The 16,120-nt window shown below is 42.4% G+C and overlaps 1 protein-coding gene across 2 annotated transcripts in view; it reads left to right on the top strand.

The window, feature by feature from the left end:
* Positions 1 to 16,120, top strand: part of gabbr1a (gamma-aminobutyric acid (GABA) B receptor, 1a) — a 132,993-nt gene that overhangs the window by 107,638 nt on the left and 9,235 nt on the right. For both annotated transcript variants that reach the window (XM_085472344.1, XM_085472345.1), the window contains 4 exons: positions 6,204 to 6,320; positions 7,561 to 7,671; positions 11,733 to 11,826; positions 15,440 to 15,567. In XM_085472344.1, coding sequence (XP_085328470.1) covers positions 6,204 to 6,320; positions 7,561 to 7,671; positions 11,733 to 11,826; positions 15,440 to 15,567 — 450 coding nt within the window. The remainder of the gene's footprint in view (positions 1 to 6,203; positions 6,321 to 7,560; positions 7,672 to 11,732; positions 11,827 to 15,439; positions 15,568 to 16,120) is intronic.

Genomic DNA, 16,120 nt, shown 5'->3' with positions numbered 1-16,120 from the left:
GTTATACACACACACATATATATAAATACAGAGACAATATAAATAAAATATACGAAGGGGATAAATAGAATAAATAGGAATAAAAATACAAGTGAATAGCACATTTCAAGTATTGAGTCTATTGCACTGTTGACTATTTACAAAAGTATTGCACAAAAGGTATTGCACAGTGAGGTGAAGAGGCACTACAGCTTAGTTGTTCCCCCCTCCTTTGTCCTCCTGTTTCCCCTCCCTCTCCCCTCCAGAGAGGAGTTAAACAGTCTGATGGCGTGTGGGACAAAGGAGTTTTTAAGTCTGTTAGTTCTTGTCTTTGGGAGAAGCAACCTGTCATGAATCGCTGTGCGGCAGGCAGGAGTTGGACCCAAAGTGCAGGACTCACAGACTCAGGGAGGTGAACTCAAAACTCAGCTTTATTTGCTGGCAGGGAAAAAACATACAAACTAATCTAAACTGGGAACTTGGAAAACTCACAGCGAGACACACAGGGAGATCCACACAGCAAGAGGGACGACACGACACTGACTCAGAGAAACACAGGGTTTAAATACACTGGGAAGTAACGAGGGGAATGAGACACAGAAGGAGGGCACAGCTGGGAGAAATCAGGACTGACGAGACAAGCAAAGCAGGACGCATTCACATGAGACACGGACCATCAAAGTAAAACAGGAAGTATCACACAGAGACGCGAACTTGACACAGTGGAGACAGCAACTAAGAAATACAGAGACATAAACCATAAGGCAGAGGTCTAAGAACCAAAATACACAGGGAAATACTCAGCTGGGAACACAAGAGACTAGACTAGAGAGAGTAACAAAAAACCAACCATGAGAACATAATGCACAATGCAGAGTGACAGAAAACAAGAAACTCAAACATGCAAAGACACAATTACACAGAACAGAGGGGACACAGAGAGACATGAAGGGCAAGGGATCAAAACTAGAAGCCATAGAATAAATCACACACAAGTACAATAATACAAAAATCACAAAGAACTAAAAACGCTGGGTCAGGAGACCCAGGACCGTGACACAACCTGTCACTGAACAGACTCTTCTGGTTGTTAATGGCCGTGTGCAGAGGATGCCCAGCATTGTTCATAATGTCCATCAGTTTCTTTAATGTCCTTTTCTCTGCCACTGTCACCAGAGTGTCCAGCTTCATGCCGACCACAGAGCTAGCCTTCCTGATCAGTTTCTCCAGCCTGGATGAGTCCCTCTTTGCTGTGCTGCTCCCCCAGCACACCACAGCATAGAAAAGTACTCCAGCAACCACCGACTGGTAAAACATCCTCAGGAGCTTCCTGCAGATGTTAAAAGACCTCAGCCTCCTGAGGAAGTACAGTCGGCTTTGGGCTTTTTTATACAGGTGCTCTGTGTTGCATGACCAGTCCAGTTTATTGTCCACCCACAGCCCGAGGTACTTGTACTTGTTGACCACCTCCACCTCCTCCCCCTCTATCTGAACCGGTAAGGTTTGTAAGGTTTACAAAATGTTCTGAAAAAGAGAAAACTCAGTGAGCAGCAGTTCTCTGGGTGAAAATGCCTTGATGATGCCAGAGGTCAGAGGAGAATGGCCAGACTCCTTGGAGCTGATAGGAAGGCAACGTAGACTCGAATCGCTACAATCAAGTTACGTGGAAAAGCATCTCTGGATGCACAACACATCGAATTGAACAGAATCCCAGTAGAACAGGGCACAGTCCATTTATCAGTCTCACGGCTTGTGCAAAGAACCCTTCCAGCATCCTGGTGGTTCTCCAGCTGATGCTCCTGTACCTCTTGCCAGACGGCAGGAGGGAGAACAGGCCATGGGAGGGGTGGTGGGGGTCTCTGATGATGGAGATAGCTCTGCGTATGCAGCGCTGTTTGTAGATCTCCTCCAGTGATGAGAGAGGGGCACCAACAATCCTCCTGGCAGTCTTAACTATCCTATTAAGTTAACGCTTCTCGCAGGACTTGCAGCTGCCAAACCAAGCTGTAAAACCTTGTGTCAGGATGTTTTCAATGGTGCCTCTGTAGAAAGTTGTGAGGTGAAGTGTGGAGAGTCCTGCTTTTCTGAGGGAGTACGAAAGGGAGGATGACAGAAGAGCTCTGAGATTTAATGCATGCACAGCAGCGGCTGAGAACAAGGCGGCAAGAAGATGATTGGACTAGAGCAATGATGTCAGCACCGAGTTTGACAGCGCGGGAAAGCGAAAGTGATTTAAATAATAGACTAGCAGCAGATGAGTGATTACAGATCTGCATTAATCTTGCGTACAAGCTTCATAGTGGAAAAACGTCGCTTGCTCTGAGAAGGTAGTTTCAGAATTTGGTAAAAACAACATGAAAGCATGGATCCATTTGGTGTCGTATCAACAGTTCAGGCTGTCGGTGGTGTAAAGGTGTGCTAATATTTTCTTACTGGGGAAGCGGTCACCAGATCGATCCAGTCAGTGCAATAGAGCACCTTTGTGCTGTGGTGGAACAGGAGATTCACATCATGGATGTGCAGCCAACAAATCTTTTTTAACTGAGTGATGCTGTCGTGTCAGTATGGTCCAAAACCTCAGAGGAACGTTTCAGGCTCGCTTGTTGAATCAATGCCATGAAGAATTGAAACCAACCTGTTACCAGCAAGGTGTAACTAATTAAATGGCCTGCAGGTATTTTCTCTGTCTTTGAGGATCAAGGGGGGAAAAAACACTTTTTGTCCAGAAGACGGTTTTTGTTATACAGTGCAAGTGGACTAATAACGTGCTCTTTGGGTGTGCATGTGTTATTTTTGTTGAATTACCTTTCACAGGTTATAAATAGGGTGTCACATGGTTTAAATAGCTTTTCCCTCTCTTGTTTCAGCATTTAATTAAAGCTGTCATGTTGCTGCGTGCACACAGGGAAGTGAATTACACAGATATAGTTTTAGTGGCTCAGGGGGTTGGGAAGCATATCTGTAACCGGAAGGTTGCCGGTTCGATCCCCGGGCTCTCTGTCCTGGTCGTTGTGTCCTTGGGCAAGACACTTTACCCTACTTGCCTACTGGTGTTGGCCAGAGGGGCCGATGGCGCGATATGGCAGCCTCGCTTCTGTCAGTCTGCCCCAGAGCAGCTGTGGCTACAACTGTAGCTGCCTCCACCAGTGTGTGGATGTGAGAGTGAATGAATAGTGGCATTGTAAAGCGCTTTGGGTGCCTTGAAAAGCGCTATATAAATCCAATCCATTATTAGTCCCAGATCCTCCAGGATCCTCTTTGGAAAGTTTTACATAGTTTCTGGAAACATGAATTGGAAGTGACTGGTCCAGCTGCATGAGCTCTCAAATCAGGATTGTTTATATGCATCTGTTTAACACATTTGCTTATGTTTTTGCACTTTTCAGATACAGCTGTCAGGTTTAGTAAAGCTCTACCCTTCTGTGAAATTGTGTCTACTTTAAGCAAGCCCACGTTTAGGTGTCATGACGCACGGACAGCTGTGATATTCGTCGCCTGTGGCACGCGCACACCTGCAAACCAGACAGCAGTCAGCTCAGGGTTTTGATCGTGCTTATTTAGCGCATGAAAGACGACCAAAGTTTAAACACTGTCAAAATTCATTAAGCGTTTGAAATGATTTTGGCATTCGTTGTTGCGGCCACGACTTTCTGGGTGTCGGGATGGCACAGACGATGCGATCCCAGCGCTAATGAGGAGTGGGAGTATGTCTCTGTCACCCATGTCGAGCCTTTGTGTAGCAGGCGGAGATTTCCATTTCTGTCGCTTCTCTGCTCTTTGTCCCTGTCCAGTTATCCCCTCTCATGCTTTGTTCTGCCTCTCTCTTGCACTCTGCCTCTGACCTTCTTCTCCTTTTTTCTGGTCCTGCAATCTCGCCATCTCTTGGGATTCATATTATCTCTCCCCTACTATTGCCCGCTCTCTGCATCTCACCTTGTCATCTATCTTTTTTGCACCCCATACTTTACTCTCCCACTCTCCCCTTATATATCTATCAGTGTGTCTGTCTACCCCCATTCTCTCATTCTCCTTTTTTCTTTTGTTCATCTCACCCTCTCTGCTACTCTCCTCTTGCTAACTCGTCCCTCTCCTCCTATTGTGGATGTGTTGGATTTTAAAGAATGAAAACACAGAGCCATATACAGCTTTAATGGGATTTTCTTTCCATTAAGATAAAGATTTTGTTTGTTTCGTTGTTATTTAATAATGGCCGTGTTGGAATTCTTAACAAACATCACTTAACTCAAACGTCCCCATGCAGCACAAAGGCACCGATCTCCATATATGAAAGATGCAAATACAGAAAATTTGTCATTATTTTATTTAGTGCTTTAATTCAATCCAGTTTTCTTTATATAAGCAAAAGATCTCAACAGTAGTCGTCTCGAGGTGCTTTATATTGTAAAATAAATACCCTACAATCAAGCTAGCACTTGGTGACAGTGGGAAGAAAAAACTTCCCTTTAACAGGAAGAAAACTGATAGACTGCAACAGCAATCTGGTTTATATGTTTGTGTAGTTGAACACAAAGTTGCAACTATTTCACATTTTTCCAACAGACTGGGATTCTTCTGTGGTTCTAGTTGGTAAGTTTAATACTGGTCATAGTGTTTAAGCTGCTCTGTGCTATGCTCGAGATAGGGCTGCTCGATTATGGCAAAAATGATAATCAGGATTATTTTCACTGAAATTGAGATCTCGATTATTTGACGATATTTATTTAACAATAACAATGTGTTGAATAATGACTTTAAAAAATAATATAAAACAGTGTGCAAATACTGATAACAGTGCAAATGTTTGCAATATAAAAAATCAATGAAAAATGTAAACATCTATGTTTAGTGAACTTTGCAGTGTTGCTCTGTGGTGCAGCTACGACACTGTTGCAAAGTTTACACACTGTGTCTACTTGATCCACGTCTGACTCCACGAACCCATAATGTTTCCACACCACTGAAGTTTTTTTACCTGTCTTTTCAACCAACGGCAGTCACTCTCCTCTCCAAATTACTTCTGCTTAGCTTTCCGAGCTTCCCTCGGGTCCTCTTAATCAGCGGTCCCCAACCCCCGGGCCTTGGACCGGTACCGGTCCGTCAGTCTTTGGTACCGGGCCGCGAGAGTTGAGGCTCAGGTGTGAAATGTATGCTTTTCAGGGTTTTTATCGGTTTTCAGCGTTATTTTGTTATCGTTTTTATCGTTTACTCGGTTTTCCTGGGTCTTTTCATGTGTGTTATGAATAAATTTTCTTTTTTTCGGTACCAGTACTAGTTTTATTTTGTTGTATTTATCCGCGACACCTTAAAGGCCGGTCCATGAAAATATTGTCGGGCATAAACCGGTCCGTGGCGCAAAAAACTTTGGAGACTGCTGGTGTAGGGGGCTTTCCTCTCAACACTGCTGGAGATTCATTCACAATTAAAGGCAGTGTGGCTACCGCAGCACCCTGCAGAGGCACACTGACCTCTCTGGTTTGAGCTGGATGGAAGCATCATTACTCTGAAAGCAGAACAATGAACAAAAACAGCAACTGTAGGCTCAGTGACGGCTGTTTGAGCTGTTTTCAAACATTATGGAAACCTAAAAGGTGCATCTGGATCTGACATTAGCCATATTAGTCCTTAAGCTTTCCCGAGTACAAAATCTGCGTGATACTCGGTTGCGTCAGCGCGAATAACTAAAATAGACAAATATAAATAAAATAACGCTCTAAAAGTAAGTGGGACTATTTCCTTTAAGTACTATGTGAAAAAGGACTAGTTTGATTATAATTCTGAGGTGATTATCTCAAGCGGCATCAGATCCTGTGACCTCCACCATTACCGACCTAAACCCAGCTGAGATGGGATGAACTGAAGCGCAGAGTGAAGGAAGAGCAGTCAATAAGTGGTCTATGTATGAAAACTTCTGTTTGGAAATGTTCATTAAGCTAGTTAAGAGAGTGAAGAGTGCAAAGATTACACTAAAAATTGGCTGCTTCAAAGAATCTCTTTGAAGTTTTTTCTTTTTAACTTGTGATATAATTCAAATGTGCTGCTTAATAGCTTTTTTCTTAAAGTGTATAAAATCTAAAAGTAATGAAAAACCTGTGAATGAGTAAACATGTCCAAACTTTGCCGTATCCTTGAATAAAGGTATTTTAAAATGAAAATCCTCTCCTCGAGCCTAATCCTCTCATTCCTCCTTCTCTACTCCACTTTTGCTCCTCTCTGTTCTCCTGCAGTTCCGCCTGTGGCTCCTCGGCCTCGGCTTTAGCCTGGCGTACGGCAGCATGTTCACCAAGATCTGGTGGGTCCACACCCTCTTCACCAAGAAGGATGAGAAGAAGGAGAAGAAGAAGGTGAGCAGGATGGAGGCGGAGAGGAATCGAGGGCGGCTGGGATTAGCCTCTCGGGCATCTCCGGAGAGCAGAGAAAGGATGGGATGGCGGGCACAGGCCACGCGGCGTGTGTGGCACCGGCTGATAAAAAAGTTCTTTAAAAAAAACTGTGCAGCCTTCGTAGTAACATAAGCTTCTGAGGGGCGAGCGTTGCATCATCCACTAGCAGAGAGCACGGATAAGGGTTGGACACACACTGATACAGATACTGTACACGTAAAGCACACATGGAGACGAAAGAGTCTGAGCTCCCGATTCCCTCGTCATCACATTTGTTTGCATGCTGGAGCAGAGTTTGTATCTAGTTCTGTGTTTGTGTTAGTTTTTACCCTCTTTAAAGATAGTGTATCCTGCAGCCAGTAAGATATTGCCAGTCTGTGATGTGTTGTGGGAATTTCTAAGACCTAATCAGAAGAATAAGAGATTAAGCCATTTATGGAATATTTATGAATATGGATGAGTATTAAAGTTCAATGCAGAAATCCAGCCTTCGGGGCTTTATTATTTGAGCCAAAGCAGAACGAATCAGGTTGACTTTCAGTTCTCTTCCTGTCCACAGAAGGGCAATTTGCCAGAGAGCTCAGTGAGAGTATTTAAAGAAACTTTCACAAATGGAGGGGACAATGGGCGCTTTTCAAGTCATTTTTCATGCAACTCAAGTGAAGAGGCGGCCCAGGACTGTGTAATGTGTTTTCTTCTTTATTTTATTCTTCAGTTTTGGTTGTTCCACGCTTGAATGGCTGTTACAATGTTGGAGGTGCTGTGCGTGAGCCAGCATGGCTGAAGTTAAAAAAAAAAGCTGGAGAGAGGGGGGAGCAAAGTGGGAAAGCTCATTTTTGTTGCTTGTTTTTCGGTTACGGCTTTATTGCTTCCATTATAGCTCAAGTAAAGAATAATAGAATTGATAGCGCTCGCTTCCACACGAAAGCAGTGTCATCTCAGTTTGTATAAACGATGATTTCAGGTGCAAATACGGGCTCTGTAGCCGCACACAAACTCCTGCTGCTTCTGAAAACGCACACTCTGTCAAGACACACATTCGGAGAGACAATTCGTGCCCAGTCATCCAGAAATCACAAGGACGCCTGTCGCATTATTTGTCCTGGTAGTTTGTCTTTGTTTGCGGACCAGCTCGTGATGCCCTTGGATAGTGATGACTCTTGTGTTTCTGTTTGTGTGTCTCTGTCTCCGACTCACACAGCAACACTTGGAGCCGTGGAAACTCTACGCAACGGTCGGGGTGCTGCTGGCTATCGACTTCCTGTCACTCATGATCTGGCAGATTGTGGATCCTCTGCACATCACTAAGGAGGTAGAGTACTAGAGACAGATGAGATCATTTGTGTGTCACCGCCCGTTTGCACAGACTGTGCAGCCACAGCCATCAGTCAGAAACGCAGTAATGAGACGCTCGGTCGCGACTGAAGAATTGTTCTTTCATTTGGATTCATCTTGACTCAAAGAGCACAGTTTGAACCAGGGATAAATATCATGTTTAAGCGCAGATGAGCAGTAGCACTGGAACACTGATATTTAGGACTTTTATATATTTATCCCGGGAGGAGACGCAAATCCTTTGGGAGTTACACCAGGGAGGGCATCCGGTGTAAAAACCTGTCAAATCAAACCGGCTCAGCTACCTGCTGAATAAGGGAGCAGCCAAATGTAGCCGTTATATGTTGATCTGTGCTTGATGTCTGTTAAAAGCACAGGTTACCCTGTGGCATCTCTATTGTGAGCAAGTTTATCCCTGCCTCTCTGTAGGATCGTATGTTTTAACCACCTTTATTCAAGAAGGACTAAAAACTTGTACCCATTTTATTCTTCATACTCTAAATGATGAGCAGCATGCCGTTTTGCTGTTTTGCATACACTTACTACAAAGTAAAGTATTGCTGCCGTTGCTGTGGTCTTGTACTACGTTCACATTATGAACAATAACTTTAGAAAATGGCCACGCGGGCCGGTGCGATTGATGCTAAGCCGCTGTTCAAGTGTTGTAAGAATCATAACTGTGCGCTTGTGATTGGGTCACCCATCATGCTTTGTTTCTTCATACCAACGGCTTCCATTAAATTGTAATAGTACTTTAAACACACCATTAGTATATTTTAAAAAATGGTTCTGTCTGTTTGAATCTTCAGGCTTGCTCATTTTCAGCTCTTACAGTTTAGGAAAAAAAAATCATTTTTTCCCTGTAGTGAAGGGATATGGAGTATTTTTTCACTACAGAGTATACAGAGAAATAGATGTGGTGCCTGTAACATCATACAGTAGTTATTTTGAATCTTTGACACGAGCGTTATGACTCTGACATAGAAACACTGCACTCTCACAAAGCAGCTTCTCTAAAGCAACCAAAGTTTGTATTTATTTGACTCTTAATGAATTTACAATTTTTTATGAAACAAAACTTGACCATAAGCTCAGCAGGAAAGTTTTTATTAATGTATAAACAAACGTAAATGTAACCAACATGGCAGAAAGGTCGTTTTTCCACAAATTTCTGCACACGCTGACTTCTTATCGAAACCACGGGAGGCTCCCCCTGCTGGTCATTTGTAAGACTGCGGGGTAACCGAATACCCATCTTTACTTTTTTAACCGTTTCAATCTACCTTTTAAACTTCTTTTTAATTCTTTTCAATAATAACACAGACAATAATTTTCAGAGAAGAAAAACCTCCCATTAAGGTGCCCTGTGTTACCTGCTGAGCACTACACAGCAGTCAGTCAGTCTGTGTTGAAGTTAGCAGCTAAAAACTGAGGGATATTCCTTAAAATATGTAGCTGACCAAAGTTAAAGTTCAACATAGAGAGGGAACGCTGGAAAACCTGCAGCATAAAGAGATGGCTACATATTCCTTTGCTGCTTTTTATCCCCTTAGTGTCCAAATTCAGTTAATGCTTCTATGTTTTGTGTTTTTTGATATCATAATGAGCCATTTTGATGTGTCACAGTGGGGAAAAATGAAACATTGCTGAACTCACTTTGAGCTCAGAACACATTGATAATGGATGATGTGATACTTGCTTATCCACACCAGCTTGAAGAGATATTAGTTGAAGGACAGTTTGGCTGTTTGCTTTGATTTGAAATCTATTAAAATTAAAGTCCAATAACTGGCAATTTAAAAAAAATCTATATTCAAGTTTTACTTTATTTCCAAACTGAATAGTGGCATAACAAGCTTTCTGGTAACCAATTGAATTTCTTTTAGGTCTCTTTTTATTCTCTGCTAACCTCTGAGAGAAATATCTGGCTCTTTGGCTGCTAAATGAGCTACTATATTCACTAGCTAGTTACTAACTGTGCACAGTGGGCTTTTGCAGCTTTCTTGCTAAAAACGGCTGCCTGCTGCAGCTGAAAACAATGCTTTGAGAGCTGCGGCGAGTAAAAACACTGGGGCAAAATACGCTGTAAAACAGAGAAACTGCAGTGTGTGTTTGTCACTGTGAGTCACCCCTTTCATAAAACGAAAACGCACGCAGGTAAATCACTGCTAACATGAAAATTCTGATTTGAAACCACTGCAATGATGGGAAAATTGCAAGTGCTCTCCTCTGCTTCTTTTTACCACTTCACACTTTCTACTCCGCGAAATGATCTGCGTTTCAAGAGGAAGAGATCATTTGGAAGATAAGACCAAAATTTATTGCGGAAACGTGAGCATGCAAATTAAAGTTATTTTGGTTAGACTCCAATGAGATGAAACATCACAGAGCAGAGCCACAGATGAAGGGAGGAGATTGGAGTGGATGAGAGCAGGGATGTTGAAACTGAGTAAGAGATGATTTTGTCTGTGTAGGAAAAAACGGAAGTGACCAAGACGAGCCGGAGCAGCAGGAATAGCTCGCATCCAGACAAACAGAGACAGAACGTTCTGTTTAAAACCTGCGCAAAGCCCTAAACTCTCATGTTAGTCCTCATTTGTGTCCTCACCACAGGGAACCTTTGACACGAGTTACAGTGGGTTTTTGTAGTGTTGCCATAGAGTGCATATACAAATGGACAGCTCTCATCCCAAAGTACAAAAGTAAAGCCAAAATATAACTGAAATAGTTACCATCATTTTGCATTGGAAATGCCCAAAAGTCAGCACAGTAGCCCAACCGGCTTCTGGAATGTCCTTCGTTGTCAAAGAACTAGCTTCATGCTAACTGTTTTCTAGACAAATGTTATTAGCTTCAAGCTGTTTGTCTTCTGCACCTACATGCATAATAATACATTGTCCTTGATACCTTGTCTCCACCCACGGTTACAGCTGTGCAAACTCTGGTTGCAAATTAAGTCATTAGTGCAAGGTGGCAGCGTCCTTCTCTCCACATTTTGCCTTTTGTTCTTATTGCCATTGTTTGTGGGTGTTGCACCAAGCAGCAGCTTCTGTAGCCAAAAAGCAAAGCCAAGACAGTGATGCCAAAAATGGGAAAGCAGTCCCTCAAAGTGTCGCTTGAGACTAGCTCCAAGCAGCACGCAAAATGAGCCCAGTAGATTCTTATTATTAAATATTACTAAGACATGCGGACATATGATGGACATTTTGAGTGATAGGAGATGCTACTAGCCGGTGTCTTCAACTCAGCTAATAATAGAGTCACAGACATGTTTTTAGTGTTGGCGCCATTTGAATATTTTTTTATTTTAATGGCATCCAGCATGGTCCTCCTGGCTGCTCTGATAAACATGGCAAAGGGGAAAGCACCAACTGTGAGGCATTAAAATGCAGAGTTCACAAATCAGCGATCATGATCTCTAAATTCATCTTTCATATGCAGTCCGTGTCTTGCAGATTAGGAATGGTGTTTGTGCTGAGACAGGGTGGTGACCCACACAGCAAAAGCAAACTGACTTTATCTCTTTAGCCTCATTTAGTAGAAAATGAATGTCAGTGTTCAGGAATCGAGACACAGATGTTATTATTGTGTCTTCGGACAGTCTTCCATTTAAATTTTATGTCCTGAATACAGTCCAAATCAGATTAAGATGAGAACACCAGGATACTCAAATGCACGCAAACATACTCATTAAGCACTTTCGTCCTCAGTCGGGAGCAAGCGATTTACAAACCTGCACCACAGTGGATGTAATTACAGTCAAATCTTACATTTGATGGACTTTTAAAATGCTCATATTTCATATTTATTGGATGTCTGATATCCTTTTAATTCAGTGATCTATATCTGCCTGTCGGGAAGGCCCTATTTACCCGAGGGGATCGGTCGCTGAGGCTTATACTTACTGTGCAATTTTGCCCATGCTACTGTTTCATAGTTTCTTATTATCTCCCCCTCTCTGTCTTCTCGCTCCCTTTCCCTTTCTCACTCTCATCCTTCCATCCCTTTTTCCTTTTCCATTGTCTGCCGTGTGAGTAGAAGTTCACTAAGGAGGCTCCTAAAGAAGATTTGGATGTCCTGATTCAGCCCCTGCTGGAGCACTGCAGCTCAAAGAAGATGAACACGTGGCTCGGTATCTGTCCTCTCTTAACAATCTGTCTCCCTATTCTGCTTCACCCTCCTCTGGTTTTGAGTATCTTTGTGACACGCGGACATATGCGCACACACGTCACTGCCGCTCACTCAGAATTTAACGGGTCTCATATCACAGCCCTCGTATCCCTCAGCCCCCGCCGCCCCTTACATTTGAGTCCTCTTTTCTCTCCTACTTTACTCCCTCTTTGCTTTTTGTCGGCCCACGCAGTCCCTCTCTCTGTCTGTCTTGCTGCTATCTTTCTTAGTGTGGCAGCTCTTATGAAAGTATAATGGTGCTGAAATTCAAATAATGTGGGTCACAAACTGGGCCATTGCCCCATAGCATTTCCCTTCTCTGGGAAGAAAAGATGGTGCTTTAATATCAGGCGGTGTAAAGAAACAATGGACAGTCTGAATAAGTGTTGAATTTTACTCAGTCACCGATTCTCTTTTCTCTCCGACTCTGACTGGATTTCTTTGTATCCAGCATATTTTTCTCTTCAGTATCTATTGTATCAACATTTTTGACTTTACATCTGTGCAGTGTTTTTACTCCTCAAAGGCCACATTGAATTTATCACCAGCACTTGGTGTTAAGTCAGCATGAGCCCAAAATTTGTAAAACATCCATAAATATCTCAGTTATTTTGCATTAAATATACATAAAATGTATTTGAGACACAAACTAAAATAAGACCGGGGGACTAAAGGCCTTTATCGATGTGTAGCTGGTGATTGATTGACTTCTGCAAGTCTCTTCATATGTTGACATCCCCAGAGAGTCCAAAGCTGTCTCACTCTCACACTGTTGTCACATTTTAACACACACTAGTGTCACTTTCCACCATAAACCGTACACATGTCATGATACAATTTTACCAGGTGAGAAAGCCCAACTAATCGTTTAAAGTCCTCATAAGAAAATCCATGACTTTCATACAGCAGTATGAAGTTTAAGGCTTGTCTGGGACTTTTTTGTTTCATGATTTTAGGTCTCAGTCACACAGGTCTAGAGACCAGGAGGCAGGAAAACCAAAGACATTGAGTTTATTCGCCCAGCCTTCATGATTATACCAAATTCCATTAAATTCATCCAAATCGGAGTAGAATTATTCAGTCATTCAAAATGTGATTGACCAAGAAGAGGCTACCCTTGTACCTCAAGCTAGCTTGCATAGCTAAAAAAGAAAGATCTTACTCTGGTAGAAAAGGTCAAAAACGGCTCTTGTAGCTCCCACAATGCAACACAACCTTGCTTGCAAAAGCTAAATCTGAGATATCAGGGTCACAGATTTGCCTCCAGAGGCATTACGCGGCTGTTTTTACAGGATATGTGATGCTTCCTGTTACTAGTAAATTTGCTGTAACATATACAATTCATGGAGAGCTGACTTTAAAATTAATGGAAGCAGTCATGTCACTATGATGGTATCCTGCAGTGGTATCTAATGGCATACAAGCAAAAGCAAAAACGTGGGGTGGATTCAGTCCTCGTAGGATGCCAGAGCAGGAGGTACAGACGAAGGAACCCACAGTCATGTTGGCGTAGGGTTAGGGAAACCAAATCCACAACCACAACTACAACTTATCACGTCAGCAGTAAAGACCTAAAGGGTGTGCCAAGCTCAGGGACTGTGATGGACACTGATCGATCTTACCCGGCGGGTGGATCTTTGTCTCCAAAATAGACGGACCAGATTTCAGACATTATTTGGATAAACTGGCCAAATATTCAGGATTTAAGTGGCTACTCTCTCGCCTGAAACAATATTAAAATTTAATGACATAATAGCAATCCAAGGACAAAAATTACAACAGCCTCAAGGCCTTCTGTCTCTTATGTTGCTGCTGATCTGAATGAAGCCCATCAACAACCCCCCAGTTTCTCCTCCCACCTCAGCATCCTGGAGACGTTCCACGGCATGTGCTCTTTTTTTCTCTACCTGTCACATTTCAGCATCTCCTTAGCATCCACTTTGAGAAATATATACAAAATAGTCTTTGTGGCTTCAAAAGCCAAAACTCTTTACTGACAGTTTTCTTGGCCTAAAAAAACACGACTAAGGTTTGAGGATGTTTTACCTTTACACACGTGTGTTAATGTTAGGTGGACAAATTTGTATTGCATTAATCATGAAAACTCCAAATGATTTTGTTTTAAACATTTTATTCATTAGTTTTCATTTGGTTCATATTTTAATAGCTTTCATTATTTTCTCCGTAGTTACTACCGGGTAAAGGTTATTCTTTACGTTTGTGCCTACAGCACTGGCAAAGGGACAAAACTTGTTGGTTTATGGTAACGGCCTGTAAAAAGTGATTCATTTCAGACTTTCAATAAATGAATAAATAAAAGACATAAACAGGTAAACAACACAAAATGAAAACAAACAAGAAGAACAGCAGCTGCAAACTGCAAACTTAAGAATTGCCTAATAATAAAGAATCCATTTCCAAACACCATCTGAGTCTGAAAAGCAGCAAATGACACAGAGAAACTTCCATTTTTCCACCAGTTTCACTTGATAACAGACTATCTCGCTGTGTCGCTTACACAATTTCAGGGCATTTTGATGTGAAATTGGTCTTTTGGAAATGAGGAGTTTTGCTTCCAATATCTCAGAATTTAGAGGGAACACAGTGTATATGTGACACTTTACAGGGCTATAACTATAATTCAGCATCAGACTGTCCTGACAGCGTGTGCGTGACACTTTCAGGTAGCCTGCTATTGTTCCAAAGTATTTCATTTATGGAGAAGGGACGTGTCCCAAGCAGGGGCGCAATTCCCAGGGGGGTTAGGGGGGTTATGACACCCCAATAATCAGACCCAACCAATATGGTCCCGAGCTGTCATGTTTCACATGTTTGCAGATAGTCTGTGATTTTGTTCATAATATGAATGTGTTCATCTGTTTAGGTTTCTTCAGTCATGTAGTCGTTTATTTATTGAGTGCGTGACCGAACGAACACGCATGAGATTATGTTCACCAGGAGAATCTTACACTCGAACCGAAATGAAGATTGACTCTCAGAAGCTAATGACCAAACTTATAGCCCCCATGACATCCCAGGAGTCCTACTGTTGGCCCTAACTGTCCCTCATAGTGTTGCATTTATTTAATGCACATGCACATATCCCAGAGTGCAGGGAGACACTAAAGAGTCATTTGGTGATGGCTAGTATTTTAAGCTGTATAGCAACACCATCACACCCTGATTAACACCTAAAGCCTGCATTATGTTCCCTGTAATGATAATACTTTTTTTTTTATCTCTAACTGCTGCTCCTCTGCTGGCTTCCAGAAGCTAGCCAATGAGTAGCAATTGGGCTTTTAGGGAGGAGCTAAAACTGCTTGTTACAGCTCTTCAGCTGAAGAGCTGCATAGCAGGCAGTATGAATATAAATAATTTTTGGGTGTGTGTGATTCAGGAAAAACTGCTGAGTCTTAACATAAAAATGGAAATCAGCATCATATTTAATATTAATATTTTATATATTATATAAATATTTGCACTTTAAACAACTGCCTGCGTTGCATAACGCGGCTGCTCATCTGTACTCACCTCCATCGCCTCACCGTTCTCTCTCTTCCTCTCTTTTCCTTTAGGTGTGGTTTACGGCTACAAGGGTCTGCTGCTGCTGCTGGGCATTTTTCTGGCATATGAGACCAAGTCTGTCTCCACAGAAAAAATCAATGACCATCGGGCCGTGGGGATGGCTATTTACAACGTTGCTGTGAGTCCGTAAAGAAACAGCTCCATCATGCCTAAGCCCATTTCTGGGTGCGGCGGTTTAAATTTTTACAGCTGTCTTGCTTTTGTAGGATGTGGAATAACAAAGTGGCAATAAGTATGGTTTTTATTACTCCGTAGCACAAAATGCCCGCAGTATATCAGCGGGGAGTTAATCAATGCCAGTGGTCCATGATTACTTTGGAGCTGAGATTTTTTTTTGCCTTCCAGAAGTTACTTTCCTGCTCGTTCAGCCAGGTAGCTTGGCCAGCTCTCGAGAGGCAATACGTTACAGGTTCTGGTCGTTTATAAAAGTTAATGTCACAGGTAATTTAAAGGAACTCGGCATAACTTGTGATCAGCGATACGTACATCCCTTAAGTAAACTGCAGGCATCACTCTTTAGCATACAGGATGTGCTTGTACTGTGGCGTGAAAACTAATATTATTCAAAGCAGTGACAGCATACACAAGATCACAATTATATTATGCTAGCTTCTGCAAAAAAACAAGTGAGAAGGGGCCGCTGACTTACAGGGAGGCAGGGGAGGTAGACG

This window comes from Copadichromis virginalis, linkage group LG11, assembly GCF_057382275.1.
Source record: "Copadichromis virginalis isolate Kocher_CV1m ecotype Utaka linkage group LG11, C_Virginalis_male_GT1.1, whole genome shotgun sequence".
Taxonomy (NCBI): domain Eukaryota; kingdom Metazoa; phylum Chordata; class Actinopteri; order Cichliformes; family Cichlidae; genus Copadichromis; species Copadichromis virginalis.
This window is presented reverse-complemented; position numbering and strand designations above follow the sequence as displayed.